The sequence below is a fragment of the Podarcis gaigeae genome (genome assembly GCF_964106915.1).
Source record: "Podarcis gaigeae genome assembly, chromosome: 2".
NCBI classification, from domain to species: Eukaryota; Metazoa; Chordata; class Lepidosauria; order Squamata; family Lacertidae; genus Podarcis; species Podarcis gaigeae.
This window is the reverse complement of record NC_139679.1, coordinates 122477311-122495157: the sequence shown is the minus strand read 5'-3', so window position 1 is coordinate 122495157 and position 17847 is coordinate 122477311. Positions and strand designations below refer to the sequence as shown.

General features: G+C 45.6%; 3 protein-coding genes across 8 annotated transcripts in view; 1 reads left to right on the top strand and 2 right to left on the bottom strand.

Annotated features, from left to right (window-relative positions):
- The window catches only part of LOC310837761 (uncharacterized protein), a 166720-nt gene that overhangs the window by 143302 nt on the left and 5571 nt on the right, over positions 1-17847 (top strand). The window lies entirely within an intron of this gene.
- The window catches only part of LOC310839540 (uncharacterized protein), a gene marked incomplete at its 3' end in the record, with an annotated part of 28630 nt that overhangs the window by 10669 nt on the left and 114 nt on the right, over positions 1-17847 (bottom strand). The window contains exons 2-3 of the mRNA XM_083728177.1: positions 5712-5848; positions 2050-2154 (exon numbers count right to left, since the gene is read on the bottom strand). Coding sequence (XP_083584303.1) covers positions 2050-2154; positions 5712-5811 — 205 coding nt within the window. The 5' untranslated portion in view covers positions 5812-5848. The remainder of the gene's footprint in view (positions 1-2049; positions 2155-5711; positions 5849-17847) is intronic.
- On the bottom strand, positions 11637-17491 carry LOC310837347 (uncharacterized protein). Of its 6 annotated transcripts, none has more exons than XM_083723783.1 (4): positions 17024-17491; positions 16430-16492; positions 15722-15814; positions 11637-14904 (listed from the first exon to the last, which is right to left on the bottom strand). In XM_083723783.1, exons 1-4 carry the CDS (start codon positions 17394-17396, stop codon positions 13274-13276), a joined length of 2160 nt encoding a protein of 719 aa, XP_083579909.1. In that variant the 5' UTR covers positions 17397-17491; the 3' UTR covers positions 11637-13273. The 6 variants fall into 6 exon arrangements, with proteins under 6 accessions (XP_083579909.1, XP_083579910.1, XP_083579911.1 ...); XM_083723784.1 differs by having other exon boundaries at positions 11637-14901; XM_083723785.1 differs by lacking the exon at positions 16430-16492.

The following is a 17847-nucleotide window of genomic DNA, read 5'->3' as shown; positions in this document are numbered from 1 at the left end:
CGTCAGTTAATATCTTAAATTTTATTCGGGGCTTCTTGCCCTGCCAGACAAATCTAGAAATATCTCTCTGCCACTTCTTGAAACAGCCCATCTTGTCCAAAATTTGCAACGTTTGAAACAAATACAACATCTTTGGCAATACATTCATCTTTATCACAGCAATACGGCCTAGCAATGATAACTTCAAATTTGACCATATCTCTAGATCCTTTTTCACTTCCATCCAACATTTTTCATAGTTATCTTTAAATAAATTCACATTCTTAGCAGTCATATTAACCCCCATATATTTCACTTTCTTAACTAATGTTAATCCAGTCTCCTTCTGAAACCTCTCTTTCTCAATCTCTGTTAGATTTTTCTCTAACACCTTAGTTTTCATCTTATTCAGCTTAAATCCCGCAACCCGACCAAATTCTTGAATTAACTGCAATACTCTTTTAGTACTGGATTCTGGCTCCTGTAATGTCAAGACTAAGTCATCAGCGAATGCTTTCAATTTATACTGTTTAGCTCCGACCTGTATACCTTTAACCAATTGGTCCTTTCTAATTATATTGAGCAGAACCTCCAGGACCGAGATAAAAAGCAATGGGGAGATTGGGCAGCCCTGTCGTGTTCCTTTAAACTCTTCTGTAACTACATTATTCACAATTAATTTAGCTTTTTGTTCTGAGTAAATTGCACCTATACTGTTTTCAAATCCTTGGCCTACCCCCATTCCCTGTAAATTTTTCTTCATAAAGCTCCAAGAAATGTTGTCAAAGGCTTTCTCCGCATCCACAAATATCAAAACTAATTAAAATGCTTTCCGCATTACAAGCACCTAAATATTTTTCCTCTTGATTCGCTTATGCAAAATGAGTTGTGAAATCTGACCAAATCTTTTCCCACATTCCTAGCATAATATGGTTTATCCCATGTGAGTTATTTTATGAGAAGTAAGCATAGATCCATGTGCAAATCTCTTTCCACACTCCAAACATTTATATGGTTTCTCCCCTGTGTGAATTCTTTGATGAGATCTAAGGCTTGTGCTGTGACTGAAGTTCTTTCCACACTCAAAACAGGTATATGGTTTCACCCCTGTGTGAATTCTTTGATGAGATTCAAGGCTTGAGCTTTGAGTGAAGCTCTTTCCACACTCAAAACATGCATACGGTTTTTCACCTTTGTGAGTTTTTTGATGTAATGTAAGGCTTGTACCCTGGCTGAAGCTCTTTCCACACTCAAAGCACTTATAGGGCTTCTCTCCTGTATGGATTCTGCGATGGCAAACAAGGTATGTGCAGTTACTAAAGCTCTTTCCACATGTCACACATTTATATGGTTTTTCCCCTGTATGGATTCGCTCATGCACAGTAAGGTGTGAACTCTGACTGAAGCTCTTCCCACACTCAAAGCATTTATACGGCTTCTCACCAGTGTGAGTTCTCTTATGTGAACTAAGGTGTGAACTCTGGCTGAAGGTCTTTCCACATTCCAAGCATTTATATGGTTTGTCCCCGGTGTGGGTTCTCTTATGTGAAGCAAGGGTAGCACTGTGAGCAAAGCTCCTTCCGCACTCCGTACATTTATAAGATTTCTCTCCTGTGTGAATTCTTTGGTGCGATATAAGACTTGAGCTGTAACCAAAGCTCATTCCGCACTCCAAACATTTATACGGCTTCTCCCCTGTGTGGATTTTTTGATGAGATAGAAGACATGTGCTGTAATGGAAGCTCTTTCCACAGTCAAAACAGGTATATGGTTTCTCCTCCCTGTGGATTTTTTGATGTGATTTAAGGCTTCTGCTGCGACTGAAGCTCTTTCCACACTCAAAGCACCTATGTGATTTTTCCCTGCTGTGGACTTCCTGATGTATTTTAAGGTTTGAGTGGCGCTTGAAACTCATTCCACATTCTAGGCATTTGTATGATTCCTGTCCTGCGTGAATTTTTTCATGTGATTTTAGGCCTGAGCTGTCACTGAAGCTCTTTCCACACACCAAGCATTTACACAGTCTCTCCTCGGAGTGGTTTCTGCAGTGTGGGCTGAGGCTCAATTTACCTTTGAACGTTTTGCCACACGAAGGGCTATCATTTGTTCTCTTCGCTTCATGCTTATTTCTTTCTGATGAGCCCCGAGAACCATTATTGTCCTGGTCATCACCTGCTAAAATTAAGGGAAAACAGCAAACATTAAAAACTTCCCAATACAGGGCTGCCTTCAGATGTCTTCTAAAAGCTACGTAGTTCTTTATCTCCTTGACATCTGATGGGAGGGTGTTCCACAGGGCTGGTTCCACTACTTCACTTCTTACTGTGACGAAACCAGCAGAAGACCCTCAGAGTTGGACCTCAGTGTCCGGGCAGAACGATGGAGGTGGAGATGCCCATTCAGGTCTACAGAGCCGAGGCCGTTTAGGGCTTTAAAGGTCAGCACCAACGCTTTGAATAATGCTCAGAAACAAACTCTGAGCCAATGTAGATCCTTTAAGACCAGTGTTATATGCTCCTGGCAACTGCTCCCAGTCACCAGTTGAGCTGCTGCTTTCTGGATTAATTGTACTTTCCGAGTCATCTTCAAAGGCAGCCCCACCTAGAGTGCATTGTAGCAATCCAAGCGGGAGATAACCATAGCATGTACCACAGTCTGTGTGCAGGTAGGGACTTAGCCTGTGATGGAGCTGGTAGACAACAGCCCCAAAACTCTGACTATGCCCATGTCACCATTAAAAAACATTCATGTCCTTTCTTTCTACCTTTTATCTCTGCTAGCCCAGAGCTCTTGCCCTGCAGCCTTCCTCGTTTTCTTGCCAGGGGGGCTTCCTCAACCCCAACGTTTCCTCAGGCCCCCCTCTCCATTCCCTGAGACTCACCAGATCTCTCTAAAGGTCCTGGGAGGGAACAGTCAGAGGTGGTGCGAGACAGCCTGACCAGGTCAACTGTCCATCTTCCCCTTTCCATCCGTGCTAGGTCTGCAGGATGATAATAATAATAATAATAATAATAATAATAATAATAATTTTTGTATCCTGGCCTCTCCAGCCGAGGCAGGGCCCAGAGTGGTAACATGGTAAAACATGGTAAAACATCAAACATTAAAAACTGCCCAATACAGGACTGCCTTCAGATGTCTTCTAAAAGTTACGTAGTTCTTTATCTCCTTGACAAGGGAGGGCGTTCCACAGGGAGGGGGCCACCACTGAGAAGGCCCTCTCCCTGGTTCCCTGTAACTTCGCTTCTGGCAACCAGCAGAAGTCCCTCAGAGCTGGACCTCTGTGTCTAGGGTTGAGCAATGGGGGTGGAAAGACTCCTACAGGTCTACAGGGCCGAGGCCATTTAGGGCTTTAAAGGTCAGCACAAATACTTTGAATTGTGCTTGGAAACGTACTGGGAGCCAGTGAAGATCCTTTAGGACCGGTGTTATAAGCTCCTGGCAGTCGCTCCCAGTCACCAGTCTAGCTGCCACATTCTGGATAAATTGTAATTTCTGAGTCACCTTTAAAGGTAAACCCAACTAGAGTGCATTGCAGTAGTCCAAGCGGGAGATAACTTGAATATGCACCACTCTGTCTGGGCAGACAGTCCATGGGCAGGGAGGGTCTCAGCCTGTGACCCAGATGGAGCTGGTAGACAGCTGCCCTGGACACAGAACTTACCTGCGCCTCCATGGTAAAACATTAGAAATACTTAACTAACTGACCGATCACACCGGTTATGGCCCCCCCCAACAAAAATCCTGCACCCATTCCAGCATTGAGAAACATTCCTTTCCTTTTCTACCTTTTATCTCTCACAGCCCAGAACTCTGGCCCTGCAGCCTTCCTCGTTTTCTTGCCAGGGGGGCTTCCTCACCCCCCAACATCTTCACAGGCCCCCATCTCCATTCCCTGCAACTCACCAGATCCCACTGCAGATCCTGGGAGGGAACATTCAAAGATTTTGGGAGATAGCCTGACCAGGTCAACCATCCATCTTCCCCCTTCCATCCCTGCTAGGTCTGCAGGATAATAATAATAATAATAATAATAATAATAATAATAATAATAGTTTTTGTATCCTGCCCTCTCCGGCCAAGGCAGGGCCCAGAGTGGCTAACATCATAAAAACAACACAATATGCATAAAAACAGACATCAATTAATTAAAATACATCTTAATATTAATTCAGACAAGTTAATATCTAAGCAGTTGGCAATTATCAGGTTGGAATTGAGAGTGGTTAATACTTGCCAGGACCAACTGTTTCCACTGATCATAGAAGGACCTGTGAGCAGGTTGGGGGCCTCCTTCGGGCTTGTTTTATACAAAGGAAAGTAAGTCAAACTGCATCCTGCCCAAAGGCCTGGCGGAACAGCTCCGTCTTGCAGGCCCTGCGGAAAGATGTCAAACCCCACAGGGCCCTGGTCTCTTGTGGGAGAGCGGTCCACCAGGCCGGGGCCACGGCTGAAAAGGCCCTGGCTCTAGACAAGGCCAGTCTAATTTCCCTGGGGGCCGGGATCTTCAAGGGGTTGTTATTAGCAGAAAGAGGGTGAAAGAGGATCAGCCTGTTTCATCCTTCCTGAGGAGCTAAGAAGCCTAAACAAGCTGCTGGTTCCCTGGGAGGGAGGGAGGGAGGGAGGGAGAGAAGGAGGGAGAAGTAAAAGGAGCCTCAGAGAAGCTGCAGGGATTCCTCTGCCCTAGATATTCTCCTGCCCCTGCAGAAGCCCAAATGGGGCATATATGTAAAATTTATATCCCCCAATCTGGTAGGCTTCTCACAGCCACCCTGTGCAGCTAACAGCATATATAAAAACAGACCAAAACATCAAACAGAAAAAACAGAAATATCCTATACAGGCAACAAACAAACCAATAATAAGAATAGCAACAATAATAACAACAACATGTTTACAGCTTTACCCAAATTAAAATAACCACCCACCCCAACTAAACAATTAACCAACACCAACCCGACGAAAACAAAACGGAGGAACAAAAATCAGAACCTTTTAAAGCATTTTAGCCAGTTGCCCCAACCCAAGAGTTGTTCCAGCAATGTCCCAGTGGCCTCCCAGGAGCCTCTTTTGGCTGTTGAAGGGGAGACTGGGCTCCACCCCCTTGGCCAGGTGGCATGGGCCTTGCACCATTCCATGTCTTCCTTCGAGGCCTCATGGCATGGGGGGCACAGTAGTGACCTGAAAGTAGATCCCATTGAACTCAGTTGTTTTTATATCTATATAGGGCTCCTCTGCCTATTCCTCCTCTTCTGGCAACATACTGGTGCATGCTCCAGGTGAGAGACATTGGAGAAGACCTCTCCCTTGCCTTCCTTCAAGTCAAGACCTTCTTACATTGCATGTTCTCCTGTCTTTTCTGCTTGCTTGAGGGAGGGTTTCCCCCCAGCCCCCACCCATCCATTTCTTCTTCTCCATCCCCAACCCTCTGAAACTCAGCCAACCTCTCCCAGCCTCAGAGGTGGGGAGCCCCAGCTCAGGACCACAAATCCAGCCTCTTTGGAACTATTTTGCAGGACTCAGAAGTTTAAACAAGCTGCAGATTTTGGGGGCGAGAGAGAAGCAAAGGCGGCCTCAGAGCCCCTCCAGGGATTTTCCTGCCGGAGGGGATGCCTCCCAATATATCGGGGGCCCACCCACAGCCTCCACAGTAAAATCTCCCCCCTTTATCTTATTCCTTGCTTCCACTCTCCATCCTCCCAAGTCCCTATCTCCATTTCCTAGGAACTCACGAGATGCCTCTGAGAGTCCTGGGAGGCAACGCTCAGAAGTTGTTTGGAGGGATGCAGGAGACAGTCTGTCCAGGTCAACCGTCCATCTTCCTCCTTCCATCCTCGCTTGGATTGAAGAGCTCAGAAGCTGCAGGCTCCTGGGAGGGAGGAAGAAGCAAAGAGAGCCTCAGAGGCCTCCTGCCCAAGACATTTTCCTGGTGAAGGTGAAGCCCTGCATGAAAAGTGGAGTCATGCCTGAAATAAGATCTTCATCCCACCACCATTAAAAACATTTATTTCCTTTCCTGGCTTCATTTTCACTCTGCCAACTTTGCTGCAGCAGTTGCTGGTGGTGAGAAACTGATGACATTTTATGGCCAGCGGTTCTCCTCTTCCCATCCTTAAAGTCGTCCCTCCTCCATCTCTCCCAGCATCTTGGTTCCTTCCTAGGGCTGGTCTGCCATACAGAGAGACTGCGCCCTCCTTGGGGGCTTTCCTCCTGAACACCCCCAGACAGGGAAGGCAGCGAAGATAAAAGAGCCCATGCCGTCTAGAGCTGAAATGAGTTTCCAGCTGACCCTGCCCTCCCTCCCCCTCTTTTCCCAAAACATGAATGTCTCCCTTCTCACCTCTTCCCAGAGCCATCCTGCCCCCTTTCCTTTTTTTTGGGGGGGGGGGGGTCCTCTCCCACCTGCCTTCTGGCCGTGCTCTCCTCCTGGGACGCCCCTGCACCCCTTAAAGCCATTTGCACTCATCGCAGCTCTTGGGATGCTGAATTGGGGGTGCAACCCCACGCATGCGCCCTCCCACCCCTGCCCCTTTGCAAAAGTGCCCTCTCCTGGGGGGCTTCTCTCCTGCGAAGGAGCTGCTCTCGCACGGGAGCCCCCCCCCTAAAATCACACACCTCCCTCTTTTCCCTACCTTGCAGAAGGCACAGTCTTCCGTGCTACGAAATCTCCTCCCTTGCAGTTGTTCAAATGCAGGAGGATATGACAAACAGAGGAGGAAGTGACGCTTTTCCTCTCCCCCAGGAGGTTCTCTCTGTCAAAATATAATCGCTGCTTTTAACCCTTGAAGAGCCAGCGCCTCTCCCACCCCAACCCAAACTGCGTGGTGCTGGAGACATTGCGGATTCTGCCTATGGGGACCCCTCAAAGCGCCCCCTTCCCTTGGAGGGGGGCACGCTCTCCTTCTCTTACTGCATTCCCAGGGCGGTGGGATTTGCATTCTGCAGAGGGTCTGCTCCAAGGTTCAAATGTGGGGCAGTTGTGGCATAGTGGTTAGAGTGCCCCTCTTGATATGAAGGTGGGACGTTTCACAGCCCTGTTATGTTACAGTAGAACACAAAGTAAAATGATGTTACGCGCATGTGCGGAAGCAGCGAAAAGATAAAAACTCAATTATATAAAATACATTTTGGGGTTTCGAATCAATAGTCAGATAGTGGATCTTATTCTAATTGCCCCAGCTAAAAACCTTGCAACCTTTGATGTCACTGGCCCATCTTGGTCTGCTGAGAGAAAAAACACTGTGACAGGGGCTGGGTGACCCGGAATGGACAATAAAATAGGGGTGATAACCTCACTCTTCAAATCTTTATATAGAGTGCAAACCAGAAGGACATGCGCCACTGATTCGGTACTGCCATCTCCACAGGGACATAACCGTTTTTCGTGTGGAATCGTCCCTCAATTACAACCAAAGGCAGTATATTCAATCTTGTGAGAGTAAATGCACGTCTATATTTTATAACTGCTAAGTTATGCAGATAGGGTGCAGAAGAGTCAAAATGGGTATATCTCTGCCACTGATGTTTTTCCTACTGCGACCTTGGGCAGTAGGAATGTTGTTCCAATGTTGTCCTTCCAGCGTGGTTCAGGGCGGACCTGAAGTCACAAGATTAACTCCTGTCCTCCTCAACACAGCTCCCCCTCCATCCCACTTCCAGATAAACAACAGGCCTCTGCTTTGAGTTGATCAACAACTTTCAAACATTCACCATTTTCTTCCTTGTCTTACACTGGAATGGTTTTTCTCTCCAAGCATTCGGGGACCACTGCTATTCATGTGCCCTTGTGAAATTCCTCTCACCTCCATGGTAGCGTTTTGCTGTTTAGCCAATGTCCTTCCTCTTAAAAATAGATTGTATGTCAACACCTCCTTAAATTTATTTGGGTGGTGGTGGGGTTAAGCTCTGGTTTCCCAATGACATCGGTCAAAACAACAAGGTTCTCCCCACCTTCACTCCTTTCAAACCACATATAGCTTCTAGTGTCCACATCTCCTCCAGTGCACGGTCAATAAAATCCAATTATAAGGAGAACCTCCGCTTTTGATGGCGGTCCGAGGGGATTGCATCATGGCAAAGGTGAGTACCCAACTCCTCTATCTGCCCCCATGCTGATCTGCACGGGAGCGAGCCGTTGAGTCGACCGGGGGTCAGCCTGCTCCCTCATACCCCAGGAGGTTTCCAGGAATGCTTAAACCCTTTCGTTCCCTACCCCTTCATTTGTGCCTCCCTCCAATGTCGAGGGAGCTGCTGCCATGGTGCAAGACCAGAACCGGAAACTCAAGGTCAAAGAATAATACTAATAATAATAATAATAATAATAATAATAATAATAATAATAATTTATTATTTATACCCCGCCCATCTGGCTGGGCCTCCCCAGCCACTCTGGGCGGCTTCCAAAAGAATATTAAAATACTGTGATACATCAAACATTAAAAGCATCCCTAAACAGGGCTGCCTTCAGATGTCTTCTAAAAGTCTGGTAGTTGTTGTTCTCTTTGACATCTGGTGGGAGGGCGTTCCACAGGGAGGGCGCCACTACCAAGAAGGCCCTCTGCCTGGTTCCCTGTAACTTGGCTTTTCACAGTGAGGGAACCGCCAGAAAGCCCTCGGTGCTGGACCTCAGTGTCCGGGTAGAACAATGGGGGTGGAGACGCTCCTTCAGGTATACTGGACCGAGGCCGTTTAGGGCTTTAAAGGTCAGCACCAACACTTTGAATTGTGCTCGGAAACGTACTGGGAGCCAATGTAGGTCTTTCAAGACCGGTGTTATATGGTCTCGGCGGCCGCTCCCTGTCACCAGTCTGGCTGCTGCGTTCTGGATTAGTTGTAGTTTCCGGGTCACCTTCAAAGGTAGCCCCGCGTAGAGCGCATTGCAGTAGTCCAAGCGGTAGATAACCAGAGCATGCACCACTCTGGTGAGGCAGTCCGCAGGCAGATAGGGTCTCATCCTGCGTACCAGATGGAGCTGGTACACAGCTGCCCTGGGCACAGATTTAACCTGTGCCTCCATGGACAGCTGTGAGTCCAAAATGACTCCCAGGCTGTGCACCTGGTCCTTCAGGGGCACAGTTACCCCATTCAGGACCAGGGAAATGTAGTGTTGGAAGGCACCACAAGAATCATCTAGTCCAGGGGTAAAGGTAAAGGGACCCCTGACCGTTAAGTCTAGTGGCGGATGACTCTGGGGTTGCGGCGCTCATCTCACTTTACTGGCCAAGGGAGCCGGGGTACAGCTTCCAGGTCATGTGGCCAGCATGACTAAGCCGCTTCTGGCGAACCAGAGCAGCACACGGAAACACCGTTTACCTTCCCACCAGAGCGGTACCTATTTATCTACTTGCACTTTGATGTGCTTCCGAACTGCTAGGTTGGCAGAAGCAGGGACCGAGCAACGGGAGCTCACGCCGTCGCAGGGATTCGAACCACCGACCTTCTGATCGGAAAGCCCTAGGGTCTGTGGATTAGACGACAGCACCACCTACGTCCCAGTCCAGGGGTAGTCAACCTTTTTATACTTAACGCCCACTAATGCATCTTTCTTGATGGTAAAATTTCCTTACCGCCCACCAGGATTTGATGGGAGGATTCAGAACCCCCTACTGCCCAGTTAGAATCCTGAAATGCCTACTAGTAGGCAGTAGGGACCAGGTCGACAATCCCTGATCTAGACCAACCCCCTGCAATGCAGGAAAAACAACCCGACCTCTGCTGAAAAACCTAAAAAAAAGGAAGGAGAGTTCACCACTTTCCAAGGTAGCTCATCTCACTTGCAGTCAGAAATTTCTTCCTAAAGCTTAGGATTAGATGTATTTTTACTCCTTGCATAAAATACAGATGCAGGAAGAGTCGGAAAGCCAGGAAGTAATTGTAATCTCTGTATTTACGTGGATTTAAATGAAAGAAGTGAAAGAAGCTCTCTTACATAACTGGGACAAAATTACATAACTGGAAAAAAAATATTACAAAAAGACAATACCAATAAAGAGTACAAATTGAGAAGGGGGGAAGGAAAAGAAAACTTAAACTATCTATTGTTATTAGTAAGATAAAGAATATGACATAAATTTGAGATTGCAATTTATTGTTACAGTAAAAAAAATCTCATTATCATTAAACCCAACCTCCCATTTATTCCTTAGTTCTTTCTAAATAACTTTACTGCCATACCAAAATATTATTTTTTATATTATTTTTACACAGTTTTTTTTTTGTTTAGTCATTTAGTCGTGTCCGACTCTTCGTGACCCCATGGAACAGAGCACACCAGGCACTCCTGTCTTCCACTGCCTCCCGCAGTTTGGTCAAACTCATGCTGGTAGCTTAAAGAACACTGTCCAGCCATCTCGTCCTCTGTCGTCCCCTTCTCCTTGTGCCCTCCATCTTTCCCAGCATCAGGGTCTTTTCCAGGGAGTCTTCTCTTCTCATGAGGTGGCCAAAGTATTGGAGCCTCAGCTTCACGATCTGTCCTTCCAGTGAGCACTCAGGGCTGATTTCCTTCAGAATGGAGAGGTTTGATCTTCTTGCAGTCCATGGGACTCTCAAGAGTCTCCTCCAGCACCATAATTCAAAAGCATCAATTCTTCAGCAATCAGCCTTTTTTATGGTCCAGCTCTCACTTCCACACATCACTACTGGGGAAACCACAGCTTTAACTATATGGACCTTTATTGGCAAGGTGATTTCTCTGCTTTTTAAGATGCTGTCTAGGTTTGTCATCGCTTTTCTCCCAAGAAGCAGGCGTCTTTTAATTTTGTGGCTGCTGTCACCATCTGCAGTGATGATGGAGCCCAAGAAAGTAAAATCTCTCACTGCCTCCATTTCCCCCCCTTCTATTTGCCAGGAGGTGATAGGCCCAGTGGCCATGATCTTCGTTTTTTTGATGTTCAACTTCTTTTTTTTTAATAAAATTTTTATTATATTTTCAGTTTACAGAAAAGAAAAAAAGGATAGAAAGGAAAAGAGAAAAATAATCCAACTTTCAGAGTACATTTTTAAATTGTTAACTGAACTTCCCCACATCTCCCTCACCCTGCATTCTTTACAATAAAACATATCAGCAAATTATTACCTTGTTTCGAGTCTTATTTATATCTTTCAAAATATTTTACTTCTAAATTTAAAGTACCTTTTGTCAAATATTTATACCTTAAAATAATAAAGCTAAAATAATAGCTTTAAATTTCAGCTTTTTCTTACTTGTAACTTAACTTTCTGTTTCCAATCTAGTTGCAGGAGCTAAATTTTCCAAGTCATGCAGATTCTTAACATTCATACAGCTTATAATGTTTTTGTAAATAGTCCTTAAATTTTTTCCAGTCTTCTTCCATTGTCTCTTCTCCCAAATCTCGGATTCTGCCAGTCATTTCAGCCAGTTCCATATAGTCCATCAACTGCGTCTGCCACTCTTCCAGCGTGGGAAGATCTTGTGTCTTCCAATATTTTGCAATAAGTATTCTTGCTGCTGTGGTTGCATACATAAAAAGTGTTCTATCCTTCTTTAACACCCTTTGGTCCACAATGCCCAGGAGGAAGGCCTCTGGTTTCTTGGGAAAGGTGTACCTAAACACCTTTTTTAACTCATTGTAGATCATTTCCCAGAGGGCCTTCACTTTTGGACAAGTCCACCAAAGGTGAAAGAATGTCCCTTTTTGATGTTCAACTTCAGACCATATTTTGCGCTCTCCTCTTTCACCCTCAATAAAAGGTTCTTTAATTCTTCCTCACTTTCTGCCATCAAGGTTGTGTCATCTGCATATCTGAGGTTGTTGATATTTATTCCGGCAATCTTAATTCCGGCTTGGGATTCATCCAGCCCAGCCTTTCGCATGATGAATTCTGCACATAAGTTAAATAAGCAGGGAGACAATATACAGCCTTGTCATACTCCTTTCCAAATTTTGAACCAATCAGTTGTTCCATATCCAGTACTAACTGTCGCTTCTTGTCCCACATAGAGATTTCTCAGGAGACAGATGGGGTGATCAGGCACTCCCATTTTGATACAAATTCAGCTCTCGGTTTATTTTTTCCTGATAAGCTATCTAATTCAGCATATTCAGTCAATTTTTGAATCCACTCCTGTCTGGAAGGAATTATGTTGCTTTTCCACCTTGATGGCTATAAGGACTCTCGCTGCCACTGTTGCATACAAAAAAATACCTTTAATTTGTTTTTGAATATCTGAGTCAGTGATCCCCAACAGATGTGCCTCTGGCTTTCTATTACAGTGGTACCTCGTGTTACAGACACCTCAGGTTACAGATGCTTCAGGTTACAGACTCCACTATCTCAGAAATAGTACCTCGGTTAAGAACTTTGTTTCAGGATGACAACAGAAATCACGCGGTAGCAGCAGGAGGCCACATTAGCTAAAGTGGTACCTCAAGTTAAGAACAGTTTCAGGTTAAGAATGGACCTCCAGAACAAATTAAGTTCTTAACCCGAGGTCCCACTGTAAAGGAAAGTCTTAACATTTTTTCTAATTCTGAATGGATTTCCTCCCAAAATTTCTTTATTTTGCTACATTGCCACCATATATGATACAGTGAGCCTGTTTGATCTCCACAACAGTAACTTTTGGCTCCTTTGTACATTGTGGCTAATTTCCATGGAGTTAAATACCACCGGTGCTGCATTTTTAAACGTTTTCCCTTATGGCATAGCACGTGGTAAATCTCCAACTATTCTTCCACAGATTTTCCCATTGGGACATTGTTATAACATACCCAAAGTCTTGACACCACTTTATCACGGCTGATGTAACTCAAATCTTGAGGTTTCCTTGGCAAACCCTTTTTATCTACATTAATTTTTTTGAATATTGGATAATATTGGAACCAATCTGTAATAATATCTCTTAATTCCTCAAAACTTTTAAGTTTCAGTTGGTTATCTTCTTTTAAAATTATTTTATAAGTAGGCCAATTTCACAACGTATTTTTTTTCTTCACCACTGTGGCCTCTGCTTGGAGAGGCCCACCACGGGATTTTAGGCTCCAACTGATCTTTGTATTTCTCCTAAACTTTAAGAAGTGATCTCCTTATAATATGATTTGAGAAATCTCTGTGTATTTTTTCCTTTCCATAAATTCAATAATGGTGCCAACCCCAACGGTTATGATGTCCCTCCAAATCCAATAAACCTATATCTTGCAAATTAGCGGTGCTCCTCTTAAAGTGCTTTCCTCATTACAAGAATCGAAATATTTTCCCCATCTTGATTCACTTATGCAAAATGATTTGTTTAATCTGACCAAATCTTTTCCCACATTCCAAGTATATATATGGTTTATCCCATGTGAGTTCTTTTATGAGAAGTAAGGCCAGATCTATGTGCAAATCTCTTTCCACACTCTAAACATTTATATGGTTTCTCACCTGTGTGAGTTCTTTTATGAGAAGTAAGGCCAGATTGATGTGCAAATCTCTTTCCACACTCCAAACATTTATATGGTTTCTCACCTGTGTGAGTTCTTTTATGAGAAGTAAGGGCAGATCCCTGTGCAAATCTCTTTCCACAGTCCAAACATATATATGGTTTCTCCCCTGTGTGAATTCTTTTATGAGAAGTAAGGCCAGATCGATGTGCAAATCTCTTTCCACAGTCCAAACATTTATATGGTTTCTCCCCTGTGTGAACTTTGTGATGAGATCTAAGGCTTGAGCTTTCAGTGAAGTTCTTTCCACACTCAAAACAGGTATATGGTTTCACCCCTGTGTGAATTCTTTGATGACATTTAAGGTGTGAGCTTTGAGTGAAGCTCTTTCCACACTCAACACATGTATATGGTTTTTCACCTCTGTGAATTTTTTGATGTTTATGAAGGCCTGTACCATGCCGGAAGCTCTTTCCACACTCAAAGCACTTATATGGCTTCTCTTCTGAATGTATTCTGCGATGGCAAACAAGGTATGTGCGGTTACTAAAGCTCTTTCCACATGTCACACATTTATATGGTTTTTCCCCTGTATGGATTCGCTCATGCACAGTGAGGCGTGAACTCTGACTGAAGCTCTTCCCACACTCAAAGCATTTATACGGCTTCTCACCAGTGTGAGTTCTCTTATGTGAACTAAGGTTTGAACTCTGGCTGAAGCACTTTCCACATTCCAAGCATTTATATGGTTTCTCCCCTGTGTGGGTTCTCTTATGTGTAGTAAGGCTAACACTGTGAGCAAAGCTCCTTCCGCACTCCGAACATTTATAAGATTTCTCCCCAGTGTGAATTCTTTGATGCAATGTAAGACTTGAGCTGTAACCGAAGCTCATTCCGCACTCCAAACATTTATACGGCTTCTCCCCTGTGTGGATTTTTTGATGCATTGCAAGGCCTGAGCTGCTAGTAAAGGCCTTTCCACACTCAAAACAGGTATATGGTTTCTCCCCTGTGTGGATTTTTTTATGATATACAAGGCTTGATCTGCTAGTGAAGGCCTTTCCACACTCTAAACAGGTATATGGTTTCTCCTCAGTGTGGACTTTGTAATGTCTTTTAAGGTATGAGTGGCACTTGAAACCCTTTCCACATTCTAGGCATTTGTATGATTCCTGTCCTGCGTGAATTGTTTCATGTGATTTTAGGCCAGAACTGTCACTGAAGTTCTTTCCACACACCAAGCATTTACACGGTTTCTCCTCTGTGTGGATTCTGCAGTGTGAATTGAACCTAGATTTACTTTGGAATGTTTTGCCACATAAAGGTCTCTCATTTGTTCTCTCCCCCTTCTGATGTTTTTTCTGGACTGGGATTTGATGGTCGTTATCAGTCTGCATTAGAAGGCCTTCATACCTCCTATTTTCTTCTTGGTTTTTCTCTTGTGGTCTTGTTTCCTCTTGATCTTGAAAGGTCCTTCCTTTGACTTCATGCTTCTTTCTTTCTGATGAGACCCGAGAACAACGACTGTCGTGTTCATCACCTGCTAAAGTTAAGGGAAGATGACAATTAAAAATGTAATCCAAATCACCATCCTAGTGAGACTTTCTGTAACATCTGATGATGATGATGGTGATTTTATTATTTATACCCTGCCCATCTGGCTGGGTTTCCTCAGCCACAGCATATATAAAACATCAAACTGCCCAATACAGGACTGCCTTCAGATGTCTTCTAAAAGCTACATAGTTCTTTATCTGCTTGACATCTGAAGGGTGCCACCACTGAGCAGGCCCACTGCCTAGTTCCCTGTAACTTCACTTCTGGCAATCAGGGAACCAGAGCTGGACCTCAGTGTCTGGGGTTAGAGATGCTCCTTCAGGTCTACAGGGTCAAGACTGTTCAGAGCTTTAAAGGTCAGCACCAACACTTTGAATGATGCTCAGAAACAAACTCTGAGCCGATGTAGAGCCTTTAAGACCGATGTTATATACTCCTGGCAACTGCTCCCAGTCACCAGTTGAGCTGCCACTTTCTGGATTAATTGTAGTTTCCGAGTCACTTTCAAAAGCAGCCCCACCTACAGTGCATTGTAGCAATCCAAGCGGGAGATAACCATAGCATGTACCACAGTCTGTGTGCAGGTAGGGTCTCAGCCTGTGTACCAGATGGAGCTGGTAGACAGCAGCCCCCAAATCCTGGCTATGCCCAAGTCACCATGAGAAAACATTCATTTCCTGCCTATCTTTAATCTCTGCCAGTCCAGAGCTCTGGCCCTGCAGCCCTCCTTGTTTTCTTGCCAGGGGAGCTTCCTCACCCCCCAACATCTCCCCAGGCCCCCCTCTCCATTCCCTGCAACTCACCAGATCTCTCTAAAGGTCCTGGGAGGGAACATTCAAAGGTGGTGGGAGACAGCCTAACCAGGTCAACCGTCCATCTTCCTCCTTCCATCCTCGCTAGGTTTGCAGAATAATAAAATAAATAAATAAATAAATAAATAAATAAATAAATTTTTATTTATTCCCCCTTCTTCCTGGTTCAGAAAACCGGGCTCAAATGCAGCTAACAACAAATTTAAAACACTTAATTGATGCAACAAAAAACAGCATAAAATACAGTATAAAATGTGAATAACAATAAATTCAGAATTCAAAAATCAATTTAGGTGGAAATCCATCCACCTAAACATTAGATGATCACCAGGGCTAGCTGGCTAAATTAGTCCTATTTGGGCCAGCGAGGAGACCAGGGGAGAATTAGCTGTGGGATCCCAGAGCGGGTGATCTTCATAAAAAGGGAAGGGGGAGGGAAGGAAGGGGAATAAAAGATCAGGCTAAGTTCAAATTGAAAGCCAAGTGGAATAGCTCTGTCTAACAGGCCCTGCGGAAGGAAGTTAAATCCTGCAGGGCCCTGGTCTCATGGGACGGAGCATTCCACCGGGTCGGAGCTATCACTAAGAAGGCCCTGGCCTTGGTGGAGGATAATCTGACTTACTTAGGGCCTGGGACCTCTAAACTATGATTATTCATGGACCTTAAGGTCTTTTGCAGGCCATACCAGGAGAGGCATACCAGGAGAATCAGACTCTTTCATCCTTCCTGAGGAGCTCAGAAGGCAAAACAAGCGGCATTTTCCTGAGACGGAAAAAGAAGCAAAGGAAGTCTCAGCAGCCCTACAGGGAATTCTCCTGCCCTAGATATTCTCCTGCCGCTGGACATCCCCTCTGCAACAGTCCCCAACAGTTTTTAAACATGTTTTTGTGATTCCAAATTAATCCGTCTGCTTCCTCTATCTTCCTTAAGGCGGGCATGGTACGCTCAGTAGTGACCTGAAAGTAGATCCCATTGAACTCAGTGGAGCTTACATATGAGTAAATCTGCAATGGACTGCTGTGCATATTCTCCCTCTTCTGACACACAGAAACCCATTGGTCCTCTTCCCCTCCCTTCTTCCAGTCAAGACCTCCTTGCCTTTTCTCCCCCCTGTGTCTTTTCTGCTCACTTGGGGGGGTGTCCCTCCCTCCCATCCATCCATCCTCCCCCCCCCCAACCCCCTGTAACTCAGGCAGAAGCAAAGGGAGCCTGCAGGGATTTATCTTGCCACAGAATTTCCTTATTTCCACTCCCCAAACCTCCATGCCCCCAACTCCATTCCCTGCCACTCACCAGATCTCTCTGAGTGTCCGGGAGGGGAACGGTCAGAGGTTGGGGGAAGCAGCCGGACCAGGTCAACCGTCCATCTTCCCCCTTCCATCCTCGCTAGGTTCGCAGGATCTGCCTCTTCCATCCGTCCTGAGGAGCTCTGAAGATGCAGGTTCGAGGGATGGAGGGAGGGAGAAGCAAAGGCAGCCTCAGAGGCCCTGCAGCCATTTTCCCACCCAACATATTTTCCTGGTGAAAGATAAGCCTGCCTAGGTGTGGGCACCCACTTGCAGTTTCCTTGATAAAAGAGGAGAGTCCCCACTCCTGGACCCCACCATGTGAGGAAAGTGGAGTCACGCCTGAAAGAGGATCTTCTACCCACCATCATTAAAAACATTCCTTTTTTGGCTTCCTTCTCTCTCTGCCAGCCTGGAGCTGTGACAGGGCTGACCCCCCCCACTTCCTCCCCCCCCCAACCCCACTTTAAGGGAAGGGGCTCAGCAGAAAGCCTCCGATCCAAGACCCCCCCCCCTTTGGTCTAATCCTGCCCTCTCTACTCGACCCCTCTTTCTCCAAAACATCCATGCCTCCCTCCTCTCCCCAGAGCCATCCCGCCCCTTTCCTTTTGGGGGGGGGGGTTCCTACTCCACCCTACAACTCCCTGCCCCCCCGCCGCGCCTTCTTGCCTTGCTCTCCTCCTGGGGCGCCCCTGCAGCCCTCGAGGTCCTTTGCTCTTTCGGGGCTCAATTGTGGGGTGCAACCCCATGCATGCTCCTCTCCTGGAGGGCTTCTCTCCTGCAAAGGAGCTGCTCTGGCACAGGAGCCCCCTCTCCCCCCCAAAAATAGAT